The following is a 25,605-nucleotide window of genomic DNA, read 5'->3' as shown; positions in this document are numbered from 1 at the left end:
CTCCTCTTCCTTACCTGCAAGGCTGGAGCCGGAAAATCCATTTGGGGAAATAAAAAGGTCTTGAGTTCTACCACACACCCATCAGACAGAGAAGAATGGAATTACTGCTGCTGGACATACAACAGGGGCGTGTCTCCAACCGCACTATTTTGATAATACAGAGTCATAACTCAGAGAAGTTTTATATACAGTCAGCTATACATTTGTCAATGTGAAGAGGTGGTTTTCAAAAAGGAAATTCTAATAAGTTATCTGATTAGATAAATCCAGTTACTCTTTTAGGTTACCTATGATTCTAGGTAAAGGTATTAGTCTCCCATAATTAATCAAGTTGTGTTCAAGACTAAAGATCCCTCCAGAGATGGTTTTAAATGATCTATAGGTGGCTTTCATTAATTCAACTTCCAAAAGGCATTATTTGGCAATTACAGCATCCAGGCTCTGAAGACAGTGTCCAATTAATAAACATTACAGCATTGATATTTTCTTCCTCTCAAAGAGTCCTCAAGTTGCCTTAGAAATAGGGGCCGACTCTGAGGACAAAGAGAAGAGAAGGGACAAAGAGTTAGGGCAGTGCTTTAGGTCTTTAGTGTTTATTTCTTTACCAAGAGAAGTACAGGACAAATGTAACAAAAATGTTATCATTCTAAAATCTAAACAGTGAACACTTCAATGTTTGCCATAGTACTTACAGCATTTTTAGTACGTTTATATTTTCTAATTTAAATGTTTTTAATTTCACAACTTACATTCTAGCTTCAAAAATATATTTTACATTATTACAAACCACTCACCAAGATTTTATGGCCAGATACCCAAATTCATCTCAGTCTCCAAGTGCAAATTGTAAAACTGATTTCTTCTATCATTCAATTCAAGCAGAATGGTAGAGTAGTATTTTAGAACAGACAGAACTATTAAACCCCAGCTCTGTGAACATACTTTCTCTGTTACCTTGACCAAGTTATTTGCTAAAGGCATTTGCTTCCCATCCTGTGTCTGTAAAATGGATATTTCATATCGCAAAAGGTAGATAAGTAGCATGGGCTTGGTGGGTTAGTGTTTTTCCCTCCCCAGCTAGAAAAAAAAAAAAACCTAGTGTGGGCAAAGAAGGGGAACAGTTTGTGCAACAGAACCCTAAGAGGAAATCAGCTGCTCATCAAGATAAGGGCTGAGGCATAAAACTGCCAGAGGGTCTCAAGGCAGGCAAAGAAGAATCATGATGCTCATCCTGCCCATGGGTTTGATTGCTACCACTCTTGCAATTGCTCCTGTCCGCTTTGACAGGTAAATCTTACTTCCTGTGTTCCAGTCTCTGTGTGGGAAGAGAATTAAAGGTTGTTTCCTTACAGTTCACTGTTTTTTGTTTGTTTTTTTTTTTCATTTGCCTTTGTAAAGGGAGAAGGTGTTCCGCGTGAAGCCCCAGGATGAAAAACAAGCAGACATCATAAAGGACTTGGCCAAAACCAATGAGGTAAGCATTTAGAGGGATATTTTATCTTTTCTTACTGTTCTCTAAAATATGCTTCTTCTTATTTTACTGTTATTGCCCACGAGACTACAAAAGACTACTGAACATAAGGGGAAAGCAGGAGCTATCTGGATAATTCAGCCAGTGGCCAATACTTCATCTGTTCTGGTTTTGGTCTTGGTTTCCACGACTACCACTTCTGTTTTTCCTCCCGTAAGCTTTGCAAACACCAAGTTTTTTCAAGTAAAACTGTGAAATCATGAGCTGTTCTTAGCCTCCTTATCAGGGCATCTTTCTCTTGCCTACTGATGCCATTCCCTCTCCATTCTCCCCACTCCCACCCTCATCTCCTCTGGTGCCATAATTTCTCTTTGAGTACTAACTAAAAACGTTGAGGCATTAGCAAATATCAAGATGTGACCCTTTCCAAGAGCAGGTACATTTTCAAAAAAGACTTTTAAAGTTAGATCAATCCTTTAAAATCTAACAGTCTAAAATAATTTTATCATGTATTCAGCTGCTCCTAAATATGTTGTGCAAGCCACCTCACATATGTCATTCCAAATTCTCCAACAGATTCTCAATGTCAGGGTTATAATGTAACTCATTTGAAACAGAAGAGCTAAAGTGCAAAGACAAAAAATTAAATGACCAAGATTACACATCAGATTTAAACCCAGAACTGGATCTGGGATTTATTCCAGTAGAACACACTCTTATCTCTACAACAAATCAATCAAAGGCTCTGCCTATTCTAACTCCCAAATATTTCTCAAATCCACACATTGCCCTCCATTCCACTGCCACTGCCAACTTCATGTTCACTCTACCTCTTGCAAGGACAATTTCCATAGTCCCTTAGCTAGCAATCAGGGTTCTAGTCTTGCCACCCACAAAGCCAACTCTGCATTGCAACCTGATTGCTCACTCTAAAACTTGACAATTGCATTCCTCCATTTGAGGGTCATTGCTGAGAAGCAGCCTAGTATGGAAAAAGCATTTTCTTCAAAGTCAAATGCTTACGTTCAAATCCAAGCTCTACACTACCTCTGTAGCCTTAGGCAAGTTACTCAACATCTCTGGGTCTCCATTTCTTCTTCTATAAAATGAGGATAATAATCATACCTACTTCCTAGGGTTGCTTCAAAGACTAAATAAGCTTTTGGTAGCACTCAGAAGCAGGCCTGCTATATTAAGCATCACAGAAGTGTTTTTTGTTTGTTTTTGTTTTTGTTTTGAGACAGAGTTCCACTCTGTCACCCAGGCTGAAGTGCAGTGGTGCAATCTCTGCAGCCTCCGACTCCCAGGTTCAAGTGATTCACCTGCCTCAGCCTCCCTATTAGCTGGGATTACAGGTGCCCACCACCATTCCCAGCTAATTTTTGTGTTTTTAGTGAAGATGGGGTTTTGCCACGTCGCCCAGCTGGTCTCAAACTCCTGACCTCAAGTGATCCACCCTCCTCGGCCTCCCAAAATGCTGGCATTACAGGCGTGAGCCACCGTGCCCAGTCAGAAGCATTTTCTGTTGGTATTCATATAGCATTCAGAACCTTTTATGATCGGCCAAACCACCAACCTCTTCAATATCCTGCTCATCCACCTTCTTCCGCACCCTTCAAGCCCCATAAACACCAAAATCTCACCCACCTTGACCCTGTACACCTTTTCTCATGAGGAATATGTTTCTCTCCATTTTGACCTGGGTAAGTCCTACTTATTTCTCCAGATCCAACTCAGGCAGTGTCTCCTGCAGGAAGTCTCTTCTGTTCATCAACTCTCATGACTCAATTTTGGCTGCTGCTTGTGCTCCTGGAACACCAGATCCTTCCTCTGGCATTGGTTAACATGTGAGAAACATGCATGTCTGATTGTGTTCCACAACAAACCTTTCACATCTCAAAAGTCCCTTATTAGTCTCCACAACTGTGGCACCCAGCTCTGTGCCTTGTGCTTAATAAATGAAAGTTCACTAAGCTCTAAGCTCCTGCGGCACATTACCCTGCTAGAACAGAGAAATGTCTATTTTGATAAGTTGGCTCTGCCTAACTTGCTTTTGCGTCACACTACATCTCTCATATGTCCAACTCATGCTGTAACTTTTTGATCAAAATAAACAAACATTGGTTGGTTCATAGCAGCCTCATATTGTCACTTGATTGACCTAGAGGTAGAGGGGCTCTCAACTAAGAAACAGCCAGGCAGACCTGGACACATGCACAAGCAGGGGTGGAAATTGAGCTTTTCCTTCACATTTCCCAGGCTGGGGACTTGTACTTCATTTAGTTTCACAATTGAGTATGATTTTGAAGAACCACAAGAACTGGAATCTTTTCAATGTTTGTTTTTGTTTTTGTTTTTGCTTTTGTTTTGTTTTTTGTTGTTTTTTGAGATGGAGTTTTGCTCTTGTTGCCCAGGCTAGAGTGCAATGGCGAGATCGCAGCTCACTGCAACCTCCACCTCCCAGGTTCAAGCAATTCTCCTGCGTCAGCCTACCAAGTAGCTGGAATTACAGGCATGTGCCACCACGCCTGGCTAATTTTGCATTTTTAGTAGAAATGGGGTTTCTCCATGTTGATCAGGCTGGTCTCGAACTCCTGACCTCAGGTGATCTGCACCTCAGCCTCCCAAAGTGGTGGGATTATAGTCGTGAGCCACGACGCCCAGCCTCGAAATTATTTTGATCTGAATGCTATACTTCTGAGGTCATATACCAAATTTTTGAGATTGTCATCTAGAGGAAGAGAAAGGAAAAAAAAATCTGCACCTGTTAAATGTCTTCATGCCCCAGACCTCAGACCTATTTCACAATCTTCACAACACTTCCCAGTGAACTCTCATTTGCTCCATTATTTTAGGAGAGAGGACTAAAATTTAAAGAATCCTAGTAACTTGCCCAAGGACATATTGCTAGAAAAATGACATTCCTGGGGGACTATCCCAACTGTCGGATACAAGACTTTCAGGATTTCCAGAGTTTATAGGGACATCAGGTTCTGAGGACTAACTAACCAGATATTTAATTTAAATTTCCAATTAGAGCCAGATTCTGCGGCTAGATGAATTGTGATCCCATTCAACCCCAAAATTGTGAAAGAAAAAAATTAATCAAAAGAGCTGCCCGTCCTTTTTAACTTGATAGACCTGAAGTCCTTAAAAAAAAAAAAAAAAAAAAAGTGATCAGGCACTAGGAAGGTTTCTTTCCTCCTCCCTAATATTCAACAGTTCTTAAGTATATTTGCAAAAATCCCATAAGCTTATTAAAAGAAGGGTCTATATCTTAGCTACGCTGAGCCCCAAATTCCTTTCACAGAGTATGAGACATGATCATTTCTTAATCAGTATGTGCTAGGTAAGCAAATAAACTCTGACTAACATTGAGCTTATCTCTGCAGCTTGACTTCTGGTATCCAGGTGCCACCCACCACGTAGCTGCTAATATGACGGTGGATTTCCAAGTTAGTGAGAAGGAATCCCAAGCCATCCAGTCTGCCTTGGATCAAAATAAAATGCACTATGAGTAAGTCCTTGGCAAATATTGAAATGTGTTGGATATTCAAAGCTTTGGGAGCCTTGAAGTAGAAGAAAGTATTATAATGGAACTATGTTTAATTGGGCCCCCCAAAACAAAAGCTCTTTCTGTAAGATACAGATCACAGCTACTTCCAAACACATTATCGAAGCCTGTTTACAGAGGTGATAGAATCAAACTTGGCAGTTCAACATCTACCTTACATTTGCTCTTAGCTATAATAATAACAATTACGTGTATCTACCATCTCCAAAACCAGCCCCTCGTAAGCACAGAGCCCACATGAGCAGGCATGAATGGGTTAGCCACACGCCATCACTACTGACAGGTAATCAGCCCAGATCATGAGCTACTGGTACTGGCCTCCTTTTATGTATTTGAATTTTCCTGATACACAAAAGGAGACCAAAAAAAAAAAAAAAGTCATTGGTATGTCAGAAATGCAGCAATAAATAATTCTTTACGAAAAAATTTCTTCCTCAGAGAAAGCACAAGCAGAGCAGTCGAGTAAGGTTTAAATCAAAGAGAAAGGAATCTCAAATAGCCAGAGATGCAGAAATGAGTCATTCTGGCCCCACGGAGAAATAAGAGAAAATTTGAATATATTGAGCAGCAACCATGGGCCATGCACAGTCTGGGCCCTGGGCAGTGAACGAGAAGGGAGCCCAGCAATGAATATCATAAATCAATGCATAATTTAGAAATTAAAATGTGTCAGCCAGGCATGCTGGCTCACGCCCTGTAATCCCAGCACTTTGTGAGGCCAAGGCAGGCGAATCATGAGGTCAGGAGTTAGAGACCAGCCTGGCCAATATGGTGACACCCCATCTCTACTGAAAATACAAAAATTACCCGGGCATAGTGGCATGTGCCTGTAGTTTCAGCTACTCGGGAGGCTGAGGCAGAAGAATCGCTTGAACCCAGAAAGCAGAGGTTGCAGTGAGCCGAGATAGCGCTACTGCACTCCAGCCTGGGCGACACAGCTAGATTCTATCTCAAAAAAAAAAAAAAGAAAAGAAAGAAAGAAAATGTGCTTTTATACTTTCAAACATTTCATAGTTTCATGTACAGAGAGGTCCAATTTTAACTTCCCCAGGCCACGTCATGCCAGGATTCCCGTTTATTGAGACCCTCATTGTCAAAACACTGCTAAACACTAGTTCATTTTTTTTTTTTTTTTTGAACTTGCCATTTTACACCTCTATTACCTGACTTGGTGCTTTAACTCAAAAGATCTGCTTCTGGCTGAGATAAAGAAAGATCCTATTAATGTCAGTGATGTTATACTGCAGAGCAGGATTTACTACTGCTCACCATAACTTGATTGTATTTATGATATTGCTACAATATTTCAAATAAATATAAACTCTAATGAAATTTAAAAATCACATACATAGGACAAGTAAGCAAAAAACATTCTTATTCATGGCTTTAAAGGTAACATTCTATTATTTGTGATGGTTATTGATGACTGTTTTTCGGTTTTGCTACTGTTTCAAGAAGGTTGTTGTACAAATGTAAAAGTTAACAAATTGAAAATACATAATTCAAAATTGATACCAGCTTTTAACTCTTTTAAATTAATATACTGATACAGGTTTTTCTGTGTTTTTATAAATTGCATCATTAAACTTAGACACTTTGAAAATATAACTACAAGACTGCAGAAATTTGTATTACATTATCTGTTTACATTAAGGTTCAGATAATGCATTGACTTTTTCATTTAAAAGAAATCAACCCTCTATCTTAAATAACCCCTGGTTATTGTGTGTTTTTTGGTTTTTTTGTTTGTTTGTTTGTTTGTTTTGAGACGGAGTCTCACTCTGTCACCCAGACTAGAGTGCAGTGGCGCAATCTCGGTTCACTGCAAGTTCCGCCTCCTGAGTTCACACCTTTCTGCTGCCTCAGCCTCCCGAGTAACTGAGACTACAAGCACCTGCCACCATGCCAGGCTAATTTTTTGTATTTTTAGTAAAGATGGGGTTTTACCGTGTTAGCCAGGATGGTCTCGATCTCCTGATCTTGTGATCTGCCCACCTCGGCCTCCCGAAGTGCTGGGATTACAGGCGTGAGCCACCGTGCCCAGCCTACTGTGTCTCTTGATTCACTCACTTCATTGCCAACTTTCTAGTGTATGTGCCTAAATTATGACACTCTTCACTTTACTTCAAAAATATAGACCTGGTCTGGATTCCTATGATAAACTAATTCTTACAAAGCACTCAGCCCAAGCTAAAATAAAGTAGTGGTGTGGCCAAATTTTATATAATTTGGCTTGAACAGCAAGGTAAAGAATTAGGTATTATGTTTTCCTTAATAGCCCTCTAATGCAATTATAATGTAGAAAATGTATCTAGAAAAGCTAGTTGTTTGGCATGAGCATGGATAGTGGAGTAAATCACTGCACGACATCTAAGCAGGCAGCTAGCATCCTTCCAATTTATCAAATAGCTCACATCAGCCTTTTTTCTCCTTTGGTCCTCTAGGCCTCTGCTAGCCTGAAATGATTCTCATTCAACTAGATGTCTAAATCCAGATCTTCAAATTAGTGTGTTTTTCACTTTATCTTATGACAAAGGAGTTTCTTGCTATCTACATCGAGAACCAAAGTGTTAAATTACCTATAAAAATTGGTTTTATGAAATTAAAACATGAATTCTAGAAAGTGGCCCAAATCAGTCACAGTTATGGGAAAGCCACATAATTAGTTACCTCCCTCAGAAATGTAAATATGTAAACTGGTATGTGCAGGCAAGAACTATTTAAAATCTTGTCTCCAAGTACTAATTATATAGATAATTTTATTTGCATATTAATTATATGTATTGCCTGGTGTCAGTCAGTAACAGAAAAGAGTTCTAAGAACAGAAAAGAGTTCTAAGAACAGAAACATCTGGTCGGACCCAGGCACCAGGCTGAATTAAACCGAGGCTGGTTTGACACAATGATTTACTTAGACACCCTTCATTAGATAGTATATATCAACCACTCTTTGGTTTAAAGTACCTATGTGATTTTTTTTTTAATTTTTAGAAAATTAAGTTAGTAAGCCAGATTTTATTTTAAAGTAACATACTTGTTTCCTTTTTTATTTATAAAATCATAAAAGTCCAAGTTCAAAAAACAAACAACATGGATATACTAACAAACCCAAACAGACTGGAGAACAAATATCAAAGGGAAAGCATCTCCATTGGACTGAGCCTCTGGGGCAGACACTATACTTGGATTCAGCAGTTAAAAATCCTAGTGTTTTTAACATTGTTTACATTTTAGATAGTCAATTTTTAACACTGTCTTTTCTTTGATAAAAGGTTAAAATTAGAAAATAAAGAGTTGTTAATGAAAGGTAACTCAGAAAACAGCTATTAATATAATAAGAAAACTCAAATGGTACAATTAAGTAAAATCTTACTAGGATCCATATAAGATTATGTGAGAAATGCAAAAGAGATCTATGCCAAACTGACACAGTGATAATCAACACCTCATATTAATGTCTACCTGCCTAATAATAATGTTCAGTCAGATACAAAGTCATATTCCATGGATATACACAGTCCTATCAAGTGTTTCAATCAAATCATTCTAATGAGTCATTCATTTTTTTCTTCTGCTTCACATTTTTACATATTACTTACCTAAGAGTATAACATGCATGTTATACTACAACATGCTACATGCTACAAATGTTGAAGTTACAATTGGTCATGTGACAAACAGGAGTGTGGAAGGTAGGAAAGCAGGTTCTGAAGCAAGGCTATCTGGGTCCAGTCCCATTGAAGTCAAGCATTAGGTATTTAACATTGGCAATTTATTAAACTTTGCTTTACCTCATACCTCATCTATAAAATGGGAATAATAATGGAACCTATTTCATAGGCGTTTCATGAAGATTGACTGGGATCATAAAGTTTCTGTCTGTCTCATCCTTTACTTCTATGAATACACACACATATACTGAAACAGGGAATAACTAGAGGCTATCACCAGATGCTCCATTTTCCTCCCAGTGAATCAATGAGTAGTATTCCTCAAACCTTGGGAAATCCATGTCAGTAAGTGTAGAGTTTGATGTGTGATAACCAAATTAGGGAGTTACCAGGAGGATATTGAATCTTATAGAAACCCGAAACCATAATTTTTGAATAGCACCATATCCTGATGTAATGTGGACAACGGGAGAATCCAGTCCCATTTATAAGGCACCCTGACAGTGACTCTGCCTTCCTGAAACACCTTTCCCCAGTGCATGCACATGCACACACACACATACACACACACACACACACACACACACACACACACACCCCAGAGCCTATGATGGTCACATACATTGGCCCACAGTTCTCCAGTCCTTCTTTGCTGCTTTCTAAAAGCAGCAAAGGATGGGAGCCTTGAAACTGTCAAAGTAAAATTTATCTCATCTCTTCTCTGAACCTCTTACTTGCTCCCTGATCTTGGGACACAGACTTCCATGAGTGTTGGTTGATTGGGCCAACCGTGCACCAACCTCCGAAGACTAAGGAGACTAGAGTCTGACGGCAATACCCAAGGATTTCATCCGATGATGAAGGCACTATTGCACAATGGCTCACAGCTAGGGTGCTGATGTCAGACCCTCCAGGTTCAAATTCCAACTTCTGTATTTCAACAGTTGGTTCCATTTTGGAAGTTGGCCAAACCTTCATAAAAACAAGGGCTGATAATGGTACCCAGTTAATCATGCTGAGTGATAAAATCTAAATACAGTGCCAAGAAAAGTGCCTGGCGCATAAGGAAGGTTCAGTAAACATTAACCATTTGTATTATTCAATCCCCAGTGATAATTATTTATCCTTTCACCTATATTTAGGAATTTTGTTAAACAAATTAAGCAAATTTTGGAGCACAAAATAATATTTGAGAAAAAGTAATTTGTTTTCATTTGTTTATGCCTGGCTGCTGGTTAGTGAAAGGGCTCTTGAAAATAACATCTGGCTCCAATTCTTAATTTCCAGCCTTAATTTCTAGTCCCTATCAGCAACAACCTGGCACCTTTCTGATGTTCTCATGCAGCTGCATCATTTGTGGAAAGACTGAACTTCAACTCACCCGGTTTTTTGTGTGCATATATGTGTGTGTGTGTGTGTGTGTGTGTGTGTGTGTGTTTGCTGCTATTATCACAAGAGCTAAATTGACACGTGTAAGTCTAAAAATATTCTTAGATACAAGCTTCCTGTGACTAATTAATACTGCCTTATGTTACAAATCAACCTCTGGGACCATAAAATTTCTCTTCTGCCTGGTTCCTCCACTTCTATTAATGCAGGTGGAGCAAAAGCCATGTGCCCTCTTTAGAGCTTAAAGCAATTAATTATGTCTGTAATGATCACCCAAAATATAATTTCAAACCTTCCCAGGCTTTGTGTGAGTTTCAGTGCAACATGCTCCACCTGATTCCAAAATTGCTGCCACAAGTTTATTTTCTCAGAAATCCTAGATTCATCATAAGTCAAAAGCAAAGCATACAGTGAGTTAGATATAATATATATAATGTACGTAATGATGTGCTTGTCAGTGCTGCTAATAGGAATCAATATGCATGAGCAGTACTTGGTCCCACGTGCTAAATAAACTCTAATTAGGGGAATACGGCATTTGCGTTCCACATCAGAACTCAGATCAGTCAGTCAATCAGCAAGGAGAAACCAACAAGTAGAGGGGAGCTCAGCAGTGTCAGTATTATAGCTCATTATTGTAAGAAATTGAAGAAATCAAAGAGTCAAACATCTACATACCATCAAAACCTGCTTTAAAAACGTGTTATGACTATAAAATGGTGGTCGATTTTGTGACCCAACTTCACTATTATTCGGAAGTTCAATGGGAGCCTGAGGCCACCAAGCACTTTGGTTTTACTTCATTTCATTCTCACCACAAGCCTGGTCACCACAATTGTAAAAGTTGGAAAGCTGAGGTTCAGAGGGTAACTAAGCCGCCCAAGATCACATTTAGTATTATGTAGGCAAACTGGGGTTGGAACCCAAGAAGGTCTGAACACAGGTCACTCACTACTTCCTTATTTGATAAGATTTATGGTGATGGAAAGAGTACATGATATTGTCTCAAAGACTAGAATGAATATTTAAAAATAGACATTTTCCTGCATCCAGGACTCACCAGTAACAGCAGAAAAAAAATACATGTGCATTTCATTGCCAAGAGGTAATTCCTTTATTTATATAGTCAATGAGAAATGAGATAAGCCAAAAAAGAAAATTGTTCAGGCAAGTACAACTTCAAGAAATCCTTTCTTTTTAACATTTTTATGGAAACAGTCCCATTATAAACGATAATTTTTCTGCCCTGCAAAATAGAGTATATTGAATATGGTTTACCTTTGGGTAAATAGTTATCATTATCAATATGAATTTTCATACTGTGCTATGAGACCACTAACCCATGTTTTCTAAGTCCTTCTGTCTAGGGAGTTTTTTTACTTTTCTGGTTTTTTTCTTTTTCTTTTTGCTGTCAGCTATCACCTACTGAACAGTGTGCTCGCTGCTTGCTTTCAGCATGTCATTCTCCCTAGATTCAATGCATTCCTCCTAGGTTAAACAAGATGTTTAGAACACTATCTAAAATAAGACAAACAAGGCTTTTTGTGAGGGCATTTGTAAATCTCCTACAGCTGTTAAATAATATTTAACATATTAAGGAATCTAATAATAGGTTTTAATGCAGCCATATATCAATAGACAATAATTTGATCATATAAATTGATACTGCCATATTAATCTCAAAGTGGCATTCAACATCTTTCTTAATGGTGAAAGATAAGTTTTCCTGTAAAAAAAAAAAAAAAAAAAAAAAGAATGCCCTCTATGGCTACTATTATTTATCATAGTTCAGAGAGTTTTCCAATGCAAAACAGCAAGGAAAAAAAGAAAGTTACTAAGAAAATTAGAAAGTATAGATACTGGCAGAAGAAATAACACAGAAAATACCCTAAAGACATAACTAAAATTCTTAAAAGTAAAAAGATAGTTTTTTAATCTAATAAAATAGCTAAGTATAATCAAAGTAAATGGTTTTTTAATATATGAATACTGTAATAACCAATTCAAAAATGTAGTGAGAAAAAAAGTCACTCGCAAAACTGGTAAAAAAAAATATATATATATATAGAGAGAGAGAGAGGCAATCAAAATACATAACATTTTACTGAAGAATCAAAAAGTTACAACTATATTATGTCTGTTATTAATAATAAAATTCTTACATTTATAATTTAATGTCTATCCAAAATCCTATTTTTTCTGATAATTCGAATTCCTAAAATGATTCTGATAAGATTTTTTTTTTTTTCTTTTTTGAGACAGAGTCTCCTCTGTCACCCAGGCTGGAGTGCAGTGGCACAATCTCAGCTCACTGCAACCTCCACTTCCTGGGTTCAAGCAATTCTTATGCCTCAGCCACCTGAGTAGCTGAGACTACAGGTGTCCGCTACCACACCTGGCTAACTTTTGTATTTTTAGTAGAGACGGAATTTCACCATGTTGCCCAGGCTGGTCTCAAACTTCTGGCCTCATGTGATCCCACTGCCTCGGCTTCCCAAAGTGCTGGGATTACAGGTGTGAACTATCATGCCCAGCCAAGATATTTCTTTAAAATAGGTGAAATTACTCTAAATTTTTGGGGAAAAAGATACATTATCCAGTATTAAATTTTACTGTAATTAAATATGATTTGGTTTATATTAAGGCATAAGAAAATAGATTAATGAAGCAAATAGAAAATCCCCAGACAAAATAAATAAAATACTTTCATCTATGATGAAGACGACATTTTTAAAAAATAAATCTTGAAATGAGGCAGTTTGTATTCAAATTCCCAACTCCACCTCATACAAACTGTGAATATTTAAAACCTTCTGAGTACTAACTTCCCCATCTGTAAAGTGATAATACTGACAAGGTTAATTAAATAATGTGTATAAAGCTGTACCTGGCCTGTATTACACATATGGATATCTGAATCCAACTGAAAACATCAGGTAGGCAGTTGGATATGTAAGCCTAGGGTTCAGAGGAGAGTCTATACCTGGAGATTCAAGTATGAGTGACCAGTAGGTGACCATTACAGCCATTGGACTCCATAAAATGATGACATGAGATGGCTCAGAAAGAGATGAAAATAGGAAGATGAGGCCGGGCGCAGTGGCTCATGCCTGTAATCCCAGCACTTCAGGAGGTTGAGGTGGGCAGATCACCTGAGGTCAGGAGTTCAAGACCAGCCTGACCAACATGGATAAACCCCATCTCTACTAAAAACACAAAATTAACCGGCGTGGTGGTACGCGCCTGTAATCCCAGCTATTCGGGAGGCTAAAGCAGGAGAATCGCTTGAACTTGGGAGGTAGAGATTGTGGTGAGCCGAGATCACCCCATTGCACTCCAGCCTGGGTAACAAGAGCAAAACTCCATCTCAAAAAAAAAAAAAAGAAAAGAAAAAGAAAATAGGAAGATAAGGTGTAAGCCTCTTGACCCTCAACATCAGTCTCCCAGTGATTTTTCCCATCTCTTATTTCGACCCCTCCAAATCTTGTTAGCCATTTTCTAGATACATCTCTATAGGCACATTATTTCAACACTTTGTACCTCATTTTTCTCATCTGAAGATAAGCATAATAATCTCATATGAAGATTAAATGAATTAGTCATGTACATATGGAGGTCAGAGCGATGCCTGGCACAAGGTAAGTGCTAAGTACCTGCTTACTATTATAATTGTCATTATTATTCAAGTTTCTCCCAGTTCTCAAGGTGTGAAATTATAAGGTATGGTCTGTAGATGTGTGCATGAAAGTATCCCTTGTTGCCCGTGTTTATGTGGACGTAGATGTGTGTGTGTTTTGGAGAAGGATGGGGAGTACTATAGCAGTACAATATGAGCCACATGCATAATTTTAAAATTCTAGTAGCCACATTAAAAAAGTAAAAAGCAACAGGTAAAATTAACTTTAGCAATACATTTTTTTAGCCCAATATATCTGAAATATTTATTCTATACAATATAAAACTTATTAGTGAGATAATTTATATAATTTTTATACTATCTTCAAAATCTGGTATATATTTTACACATACAGCAATCTACTCTTGGACAAGCCCCACATCACATGTCCTGTAGGCACATGGGGCTAGAGACTATCATACTGGACAGCACAGCTCCAGATAAATGGGGAGATCAGAAGCCAGACATATGACATGTCTAAAGGAGATAGCTAGAGGAGAATAATGAAGAAACAGAGCAAACTTGATTAAAGATACAGGAGAAGGAAGAGAAGTTTTCTGCAAATGAAAGATAACTGTGTTTTCCTTTCTCATGATAAAACATGTATTTTATCATTCCCCTGTCAAACAGAATCTTGATTCATGATCTACAAGAAGAGATTGAGAAACAGTTTGATGTTAAAGAAGATATCCCAGGCAGGCACAGCTATGCAAAATACAACAACTGGGAAAAGGTACAGTATAAAATGCCTGTACTTTTTAAGCTACCCTTAATATTTATTGTCATTTTATTTTCTTTTATTCTAATTTTGCAAAATTGATTTTGCTCTTAAGATAGTGGCTTGGACTGAAAAGATGATGGATAAGCATCCTGAAATGGTCTCCCGTATTAAAATTGGATCTACTGTTGAAGATAACCCACTCTATGTCCTGAAGGTAAAAATAATTCAAGAACCACTAGTTCTTATTATTGTTGAAAAACATGAATTTAAAAGTTACTTTGTAATACAACTGAGTCATTTTTGAGACAATACATATTATCTCTGAAAGACTATTTAAGCTCCAGACATCCATTAAAGAATAGAAGTGACAGGTGGTTTTGGTGGAACCAAGAAAGTGTCTGGATAAACATTTGTCAGAGATTGCACAGTAGACAAACCCAAACAAATATTTCATTTGTTTTATTACACAGCTTTATTACGAGAGTCTGTGATGTCTCTGGTATAAAAAACCCTCACCCCTCAAAATGCAGCGAAACTGATGAATGAATGTCATGAAAGGAATTTAAATATCATAGCCTCATAGGACTGTAGAACAGTATATTAGGCATTTCAACCCTGTATTGCTGGAGGGTTCCCTAAAACAGAGCCAATAATTTCCATTCTGTTGCTGCTGGATTTTTGCACATCCAAAGATACTGCTCCCTGAAGCAGCCACTTAACAAGTGAGAAGCCCATCCACATCCTGAATCCCCATTCATTCATTATCTCCAATCACCCAAAACAAATCTGCACTCTCTTCAAAATGGCAGCCATTCAAGTAACCAGTACTAATTCCCTTCCCCACTCAACACCACACAAGATCTTCTCCACTCCAGGGTAAATATCCCCAGTTTACAAAACCAGAAAAGCAAAAGGAAATGGCAGAAACAAAAGTGACTTTATAATCAATTTCTCAGAACACAGGATGTTAGTAATAAAATAAAAACAATGGACTACAAATTTTTTTCAAAATCCTACCAGCTGCCCTGACACTAGAAAAATTTTTTGAAAAATATACATTGTAATAGATTATGAATTATGGATAGACATTTAAGGATATGTCCCGTAGTCCCTTCTGAGAACAATATGTGCATACATGGTTCTCATTCAACAATAGACAGGGGAAAGAATTGCTTTGAGAATATGAATGAGTTATTGGTCAAGAAGGGATCAATGTGTGAATTTGTTCAAAACAATATCTCAAGTTTATTTTTAAATAGATTGGAAAAAAGAATGAAAGAAGAAAGGCTATTTTTATGGATTGTGGCATTCATGCACGAGAATGGGTCTCCCCAGCATTCTGCCAGTGGTTTGTCTATCAGGTAAGTGAATCAGAAGACTCTCCCAATTCTCCTTTGACTGCCAAGTTTCCAGCACTTCACTGAGTGGCGACATCCTTTCCAAACATGCAATTCCACTTAGCTAGAAGAGCCCACACTTGGTGCTGGTCAGGGAAGAAATGCTCTGAATTTTACTCATCATTACAGTTTTTATGAAATTGACACCTTCCCTTCAAACAATTCTCAAACTCAAGCTAAGAGTTTATGAAACTCAAACTTTTCTTGGGCTATCATATGAAAGTTTTTCCTATAGTCAAGTGTGGAAAATCTGAAACAAACTTCACATAACCTACAAATGTAACTTTTCTTCAGTGAGTTCAAAACATAGATATTTAATTTTAATTCCTGTTTAAATAATACATTGGTCACACATGTACTTGGAATTTTCATATTTAAGTTTCCTTTCTGAGTGTAAAATAACTCACTCTTTTTTTTTTTTTTTTTTTGGAGACAGAGTCTCACTCTGTCACCCAGGCTGGAATGCAGTGGTGCAGTCTCGGCTCACTGCAACCTCCAATTTCTGGGTTCAAGCGATTCTACTGCCTCAGCCTCCAAAGTGGCTGGAACTACAGGCATGCGCCACCACGCCCAGCTAATTTTTGTATTTTTAGTAGAGACGGGGTTTTGCCATGTTGGCCAGGCTGTTCTCAAACTCCTGATCTCAAGTAATCCGCCCCCGTCGGCCTCCCAAAGTGCTGGGATAACAGGCATGAGTCACCACACCGGGTCTATAATTCACTTTTTTAAAAGGTTCATCTAGTTTATATATTCAATTTCCTTTCACTCGATTGCCAATGTATTTTGACTCCTAATCATATTTTGATTTTCTCTTTCTGTCAGCTTTTGCATATTGCACTGGTGAAATATGTATAACAATGATTTTCTGGGCATAGATACTTTTTCTAGAAAAGAATCCACCAGGAAGTAACCTGTAGTTATTTTTGCTCTCCCAAATGAGGGCCAAGAGCTCCCCCTACTCAACACATAAAGGAATGCACATCACAGGTCTACAAAAAATCTCTTGTCTTCAGTTCAGATACACCTGGAAGGGACTTCCCAAGCGTGGTGAGAGATTTTAGGTAGCTACAGAAAGTGCATGTGATTCGAGAAATTTCAGTCAGATATAGAAAAAAAAACAAAAAAGTTGTTCAATCTCTGAATTCTTGGATATTTTATTAATACTAATTTTTTTATTTAATCCTGCTTATAACTATCTCACAAATTCTCTCCAATCTTTTCATATTCCTGTGCTTACAGACTCAATCTATAGTTACGTAAAGGATGTGAGAGAATCAATTAAAAATAAGCAGTATTTCAAATTTTCCATTTGGCTTCCAATCTTTCTATGAAACATCTCTCTCATGCTACATTTAGAACACTACAGGTCTCGATAATTAAATGCTCCTTTAAAGACTGTTCATTTCCATTAATGTCATTAGTCTAAATAAGTTAGGTTTTTTTCCCCTGTAATCTACATGGATTGTTCATTTTTGTTCATTTTAAGGAAAATATGTTTGAAAGCATGTGATCTTGGGAAGTGATTCAAGTTATTACTATTATAACCACAGCTTTCCACATAATAGCTAAACTTCATACCAATAGCTTAATTTTTTTTCTCCTCCTACAGGCAACCAAAACTTATGGGAGAAACAAAATTATGACCAAACTCTTGGATCGAATGAATTTTTACATTCTTCCTGTGTTCAATGTTGATGGATATATTTGGTCATGGACAAAGGTACTGCTCTCTACTCTCTTGTATGCATTTAGATATTATTTACTGGCTTTAATACACATTGTTATGCATTCAGCTTAGGGTTTAGGTAACTAGTTAATGTTAATTCAGAAAATTATATTTTTTTAAATCTCAGTTTCAAATTAAGTATGCTTTCTTGGTTGCATAGGTATCCTTGAAATAATACAAAATTTTTGCTGCTGAAGCTAGTTATGTGGAAAAATGAAATAAAGTAGTAATTATAGAGGAAATGTATGATTGCATTATATGATATGGCATATCTAGTTAAGAATAAAGTCAATTAATTGATTTTAAAACAAAAACCTTTGTATTTCATCAATTTTGAATAGAATTTGAGGTAGAATCATTGTATCAAAAAAGAAATAAAAGAGAGATACGGATATCCATTTGTCTTTTCACAGTACATTTTATTATCCTGCTTTTGCTAAATAAGAACTCTCAGACAGACACTGTCACATCAAGTTATTTTCTGCAAATAATGCTCCAACAGTAAAAATTTGACCTGCGTTACATCTGAATCTATATATGGTGAAAAAGCTAATGAAGTTATAATTTAAATTATGGTTAATTTCAGAACACCATTAGTCATCTTCTAATACTGAGAACTAAACAACAGTGTTTAAAATTAACTGAATTATTTCATCAAAGCCCAAGGATATAATATTAAAAACCATGATTCTGAAAATATTACAAATTATAAGAAAACAATATTTTTTCTTTTTATAATAAAGGGCCTCAAGTTAACTAGATAGATTTCAAATAAAGTTGCAGACACCTGCAGAGAGAATTTGAAATGATCAAATTGAAAAATGCAAACTGATCTTGTGTAAACACTTACATCATTCAATCTGGCAGAACCGCATGTGGAGAAAAAATCGTTCCAAGAACCAAAACTCCAAATGCATTGGCACTGACCTCAACAGGAATTTTAATGCTTCATGGGACTGTGAGTAGCAGATTTGCTATCAAGGAAAATTGCTATAAGGAATAGTTAGGCCCCAAGCTTAACTAAAACACCTACTTGTTCAGTAAAAATGGTTATGCTTAGAGTGAGTGTTCACTTTTGTATCTGTAACATGAAAGACAATCACCACTACCATTGAGGGATGTTTTGCTGTGTGGAAGGAAATGAGGAGGAACGGACTGTTTATCAAACCATCTCTTACTTACTACATCTAGTTTGCTAATAATTAAGCACAATCCAAATGTACAAAAATTCAGATAATCTGCTCAGATTCCTCTGCTTCCTGATGTGAGAAATGTCAGCAGTTAAAAGCAACATAGAGACGGTTTTTCAGATATATAGTGAAAAGAGTCATCTGGAGCAAAGAAAGCGAAAAAGTGTAATGGAAATACGATGATAAGCAGAGGCCTGCTACATCAGACGATGCTTTAGTTGCTATACAACTATGACTATATCACTGCATAGTTTCAAGGAGAAATTACCATTGCCCCAATTTATATATTTCTTCTGTGCCTAATTTTGTTGAAAACATCACCTGAGCTCTTAACTGTATTCTGCCATAATGAACATGATAATAGCAGCAGCTATCCCTAATTGAGAGCTTTCTGCTGAAAAAGGCTGAAGAAACTTTTGCCCAGAGAAGGTAATTCACACCAGCCCCCAGCGCATTAGAGCTAGGGTTGAATTAGAACTGGAGTCTATCTGGCTCCAAGTCATGGGCTGCTGCTGATTTATTATTCCTGCGGCCTTGGGAAAGGACAAGGAAATAAACAAAGCTCAGAATATTCCAGTGGGCTAAGTCTGTTACAATCTGGCATGTGTGTGAAATGTTAATCTGTAGTGACTATGATACAAGGGACATTGAAGTAGCCCTGTAAACATGAAAGGCAAAAACATTTAAACCATTCTGTGAATCTATAATACATTAGAAGAGGCAGGAGCTGTATGGATGGGGAGCAGACTATGGTCTCATCCACTTATGTCTTCTGCAGCCATTCCTAATACCAATGACCCATGTGCAGATAATTATCGGGGCTCTGCACCGGAGTCCGAGAAAGAGACAAAAGCTTTCACTGATTTCATTAGAAGCCACCTGAATGAAATCAAGGCTTACATCACCTTCCATTCCTACTCCCAGATGCTATTGTTTCCCTATGGATATACGTCAAAACTGCCACCTAACCACGAGGACTTGGTACGTAGACAAAAGTTTGCGCTTAATGCATCGACACCACCATTGACTTTCAGTCTTCTTCATTAACTAGGGTATGTTGAAAGAATTTCACATTTTAATGTCAAAGAAAAGAACTAATGAAATTTGCCTTGAAGTTAAAATCATGATCTTGAATTTTTCATTGACAAAAGTATATAGATAATAAACTCTTTTAATGTGATTCTCAGGAGGAAACACAAATCGGGAAGAAATGTCTATGCAAGGCACAATAGAAGCCTATTACGACACAGTTCCCTGTGGGATTTAAGAGTTACCATAGGTCATACGGTAAAACCATGCATGGAAAAAGCCTAATAGAACAGCAAAGACATTCACTAGTCCTGCCCCCCAGATATCAGATTTAAGAATATACATTGTATTTTTATCCTCCTGATAAACTTGGAAATTATACTTTTACTATCCAAAGAAGACTATAAATGTTTGTGAAGCTTCCTCACTAAGAATATGTTATCTTTCCAAAACTATGATCCATTAAGTACCTTTTATTAATAAAAACTGATTTGATAATGTGAGCTTTAAAAAAAAAGTCTGCATATGGGTTCCAATGAATCACAGGAAGTAACAGAGTGAATGTGTGGATAGAGGGATAAATATTTTGAATTGCTATAGAAGAAAATAAATAAAACAGAAAAAGTTTAGTGGCCCAGATCCCATGGTGATTGGCAAATATAGCACTTCCGGTAACAGCTGTGGTCCAAATATTGCCTCATAAAATATTATAAAATTAAAAGGTTACAATTTTCATTTTGACCTCAGTTCATTGTATTTAGCACAACAGCATTTAATGTTAATTGGAGCAGAGATCTGAATCAGTCATTAAAATCATCTCCATATATACAACAAAGAAAACATACCAGCAATATATGGCCCATAGTCATTTATTATCCAATCTATGTGATAATCTGAGTGCATGAGTTCAATTAATGCATACAAATATACAGCACTGTGATTTCAATCCACTGTTAGGAAAATGACATTATGGGTTAAAAAAATGCATATCCACAAAAGAAACACTTTGAGTAAAATGAGAGTTCTTTGCATAGCAACTAAATTGATTGAGAAAAAGAAAAATTCTTGGTTATATACATTACACATATCACCTTTTAAAAATCTTTACTTGTAAGTGCAAATATGTTAGGAACTATATTCCATTAAAATTCATTCTGACAATCACTCTCATAGCACAAAACACTAACGTGTATTAAAAGGTCATGACAAAATGCCATTCTGAAAGAGACACCCTAATTAACAACTATTTTAAAGAGTGGTCAACCGCCCTTCTTCCCTTGGTATGCTGAAGTCAGATGAGTAGAGAAGATCCTGTAGCAATATGAGCCTGTTAGGGACCAAAGAATGTAAAACATGGAAGAAACCAGAGAAATCGTCAGAAAAGACAATTATCTGAAGCCAAAAAATATTGACAGAAAAAATAATGTATATTTTATATTTTAAAAGAAAAGAATGAGGAGATAGAGAGAGAGAAAAGGAAGGGTAGAAACAAAAAATGAGATATGGCATTACTGTATATAATTGACAGCATATTTAAGTCTTCATTTTTTTATTTTTATTTTTTTAGACGGAGTCTCGCTCTGTCGCCAGGCTGGAGTGCAGTGGCGCGATCTCGGCTCACTACAACCTCCGACTCCCTGGTTCAAGTGATTTTTCTGCCTCAGCCTCCCGAGTAGCTGGGACTACAGGCACATGGCACCATGCCCAGCAAATTTTTTGTATTTTTAGCAGAGACAGGGTTTCACCATGCTAACCAGAGTGGTCTCAATCTCCTGACCTCGTGATCCACCCACCTCGGCCTCCCCAAGTGCTGGGATTACAGGCATGAGCCACCGTGCCCAGCCAAGTCTTCATAATTACCACATATATTACTGAAAATAAGTTTCTCATTTAACCATTTATTTTCTTTTGATCTTCAAATGCCAAATAACTAGTAAATTTGACTTTTTTTCATCCCTAGTAATTTACATATTTACATATATATGTATGTATGGGCTTTGGTTTTGTTAAAACCAGGAACTGAATTCCGGCTTCACCAGTTGCAAGTAACCAGGAAATAGTACTGTCCACCTTATAGGGTTGTTATGAGTCTTGAAACTCAAAATCAAGGGCTAAGCACAGTGACTAATCTGTAAGACTCCATTAAAAAATTGCATACATCCATAATTACATATTATTTGGTATTTACACAGTATTCTATTATTTCACTCTAACTTTCCTTTCTCTCCAGGCCAAAGTTGCAAAGATTGGCACTGATGTTCTATCAACTCGATATGAAACCCGCTACATCTATGGCCCAATACAATCAACAATTTGTAAGTCATTCCTCTTATTTACTGAGCCCTTTCCCTTAATTATTTTTTATAAATATTAAAGAAAATCATAGAATTTGCAATTTATGTTAGAGCATCTGAAATTGCTAATTTAAATTCTACTTTTTACAGGATATTCTGAATTATATGTGAATCTAGGTGATAGATTCTGCCCTTTTCTTGGGATAAGATTTTTCTAGAAACAAATTATACTGAACTTTTACAGGGTTACAAGGTCAACAGAAGCTATTAAGTCAAGACGGATTTACAGTTTAATTCATCTACTTTCCTGTTTCCCACCTCTACCACCAACAAGGTTGCATCCTTCCAGGAATTAATGAGAATTCACTGTAGCGAGAAAAAAAAAAAAAAAAAAAAATTAGCCAGGCATGGTGACCTATGCCTGTAGTCCCAGCTTCTCTGGAGGCTGGGTTGGGAAGATCATTTGGGCCTGGGAGGTTGAAACTGCAGTGAGCTGTGATTGCGCCGCTGCACTCCAGGCTGGGCAACAGAGCAAGACCTCATCTAAAAAACACACACACACACAAAAGTAGTTGGAGCAGAGTCTACATTTTTTTTTAACCATTTAACTTTAAATGTACTCTTTCTTACTTGCCTTGTCTGCATGTAAGTATGGTCTATTCCCTAGCTCCCGGTAGGAAAACAGATAGAAAATCAGTTTCAGTCCCTCTGGTCATATAAAACAAGTTATTTGTCCTTCTCACTTGCTCCTTGTCGCTATGTTCAACTGAAAGCTGTATGGTGAACTAGAAAGGAGATCACAAGACTCTAGTTCTGTCACTTTTGTTTTATATTCTCAGCACCATTTCTTACTCTTCACTATTTTTAAATTTGTGTTGTCTGTGTGTTTTTAAGTTATTGACTTGGATTTCTTGGCCTTGATCTTCTTGTCTCTTGTTCTATATACAAGGAATCAGTAATTTTTTTTCTGTAAAGGGCCAGATAGTAAATAGCTTTGTGGAGGTACAGTCTCTGTTGCAGGTACTCAACCAGAGCATCATAGCTCAAAAATGGCCATAGACAATAAGTCAGCAAATGGGCATGATTGTGTGCCAATAAAACCTCATTCACAGAAACAGGAGGCCGGCTAGGATTTGCCAACTCCCATACTTTATACTAAATAATATCTGCAAATATTTATAGAGTCTTTACAAGTTAGGCACTGTGCTTACCCTTTGATTTTCACAATCTCAAGCCTCATGACAACCCTATGAGGTGGGGAGTACTATTTCCCAGTTATTAGTAACTGGTGAAGCTGGAACTCAATCTCAGATTTTAACAAATAAAAGCCCTGATCTTGCCCACTGCACATACTGTTTGCGTGTTTGGATATTCTATTTTCAATGAACAGCCAAAAAATCCATTTGAGCATCACCGAAGACCATTAACTCAGATCCTGGGAAGTAAGACCACTTTCTACTCTTATAGCACCTCCCACTAATCTTAGTTTGGGAATTATTTAGTAAAAATACCTTTTCTCCAAATCAAGTTCAAGCTTCAGTTCTTAGTCTCAAAATTTATACAAAATTCCCCATGAAACTTCTCAAAAGCAAGAATTATGCTTTGGATTTCCCCTTAGACCCTATAACATATAGTACAGTGCAGGGCATGGAACAATAGCAGAATTAGTTCCCATAAACTCGCTCAATGATAATGGTGCCCTGGCTTATTCACAAGAAGTAAATGTGGGTTGAAATCACAACAGGACTGGACTTGATTAAGCCTGCATCACTCTGTAGACCAAATATCCAACATTTTTTAGCATTAAGACTGCCTTTTAGCTTTTAAAACTTTCATGAACAACCCTTCCACCACCAAACATACGCTCATATTTTTATTACACTTTTAGAATCTGTGCATTAAAAAATATATATGTGCACATGAATCCATGGATTCCTTGCAACAATTTTACCTGGTCACTGTTTTGAAGTCACTTCTGTAATCCAAGCTAAAAGTATAAATTTGGAACTGAAAGTCTGCATCCTCAGGAATTGCTATGGAATTTGGAAATGCTGGAATCAACATATACTGTTTCTAGGACTTACTTATTAGAGGCTTCTTTGGCAGAACTGGAAAATGACTAAAAAATGGAGAAGTCCCATTCCTCGAGCACATTCATTAACAATCACCTATCAACCAGTCACTGTTAAAGTGCTGAAGAGAAAGTGTAGTGATACAGATGATCCCCAGCATCCACAGATCTTGCTACAGCCTAGCCATGCTGGGGACTCATTACATGTACAGGTCGATGACAACAAGATTTCAAAATAGATGTTATGTATCCAGCTATGTGAGTGAACAAAAAGTAAGCAAAGTAAAGAACAAAAGGACAGACTAGAACATCAGTTCAAAACGGCAGCCCACTTGGTAGATACTAATAAATAGCAGGGCCAGATAGGCCACCCAGACACCATGTAAGAGCAATTCCTCTAAGCAAGAAAAACACGTGGATAGTCTTCGAGGCAAAGAACAAAGCATTCCAAACAGGAACAAACTTTGCAAAAGGCAATTAAAGCATCAAATAATTATCCGTGTGTGTGTGTATCTACAAAAGTATGAGAATACAGAGCTGTGCATAGCATTGCATTAAGATCTCTTAATGAACAAAAAGGTATGGTGTACCTAGCTAGCAGGCTAGCATTTTGGAGCTTTCGGAGATAGATGAGAGGACTTAGGACACAATAAACTACTCTTAAGGAAGTCACATGCTAACTGAAAGGAGCAGATAGCCAAAACTACTATAGCTCCATGCCATCGTGTCACTTTCAAAATGGAAAGATAGGGTCAAGAGGGATTACTATTCTGTTTAACTGTGCAGCATTATTTAAAATTCTTATTACATTACGCTAAAACATTTTAACGGCATTGAGATTTAGAAAGAATTGCCTTTGTCCTGCAGTGCTGCAGCAGCTTGATAAATGATCAAGATTTCTAGGACAGACTGCTTTAATAAAGCATCTGATAGAATGTTAATCAAACATTCATGAGAAACAGAGAGTAGCAAAGTAGTTGACTTGGTAAGAATAAAAAATAAAAACGTGATTAAAGTTTAGTCATTCCAATAACCTGATGTCACTTAACTTGTCCCCAGATTTAGGAGCAGCATCTAGCATTTGTCAGTGATTTCCTCTCTCTGACTTGATGAAGACAGAAAAAAAGGCACTGGGGGAGCATTTTTTAAACCCAACTTATGGAGGATCTCTGGACTTCAGAAAAAAAATATGTTTGCTATTTGAACATGAGAGGCAAACATATCAGATAAGTTAAAATCATAAATTTTGAAACCAGGGAGAAACACAGGCAATGATCTATTACATGGTTCTCAAGCCTGACTTCTCATTAGAATCATCAGGAAGCTGGCCAGGCGTGGTGGCTCACTTTTGTAATCCCAGCACTTTGGGAGGCTAAGGTGGGTGGATCACAAGGTG

General features: G+C 37.2%; 1 protein-coding gene across 1 annotated transcript in view; it reads left to right on the top strand.

Annotated features, from left to right (window-relative positions):
- Positions 1-1,173: 1,173 nt before the first annotated feature.
- The window catches only part of CPA3 (carboxypeptidase A3), a 32,187-nt gene continuing 7,755 nt past the window's right edge, over positions 1,174-25,605 (top strand). Inside the window, exons 1-10 of the mRNA XM_025376482.1 lie at positions 1,174-1,287; positions 1,399-1,474; positions 4,864-4,988; positions 14,412-14,514; positions 14,615-14,716; positions 15,762-15,863; positions 17,509-17,619; positions 18,493-18,583; positions 19,594-19,796; positions 22,075-22,159. Of these exons, the coding sequence (XP_025232267.1) occupies positions 1,220-1,287; positions 1,399-1,474; positions 4,864-4,988; positions 14,412-14,514; positions 14,615-14,716; positions 15,762-15,863; positions 17,509-17,619; positions 18,493-18,583; positions 19,594-19,796; positions 22,075-22,159 (1,066 nt within the window). The 5' untranslated portion in view covers positions 1,174-1,219. The remainder of the gene's footprint in view (positions 1,288-1,398; positions 1,475-4,863; positions 4,989-14,411; positions 14,515-14,614; positions 14,717-15,761; positions 15,864-17,508; positions 17,620-18,492; positions 18,584-19,593; positions 19,797-22,074; positions 22,160-25,605) is intronic.

Source organism: Theropithecus gelada, chromosome 2 (genome assembly GCF_003255815.1).
Source record: "Theropithecus gelada isolate Dixy chromosome 2, Tgel_1.0, whole genome shotgun sequence".
NCBI classification, from domain to species: Eukaryota; Metazoa; Chordata; class Mammalia; order Primates; family Cercopithecidae; genus Theropithecus; species Theropithecus gelada.
Note: the sequence above shows the minus strand (reverse complement) of the source record. Positions and strands in the feature narration are given on the sequence as shown.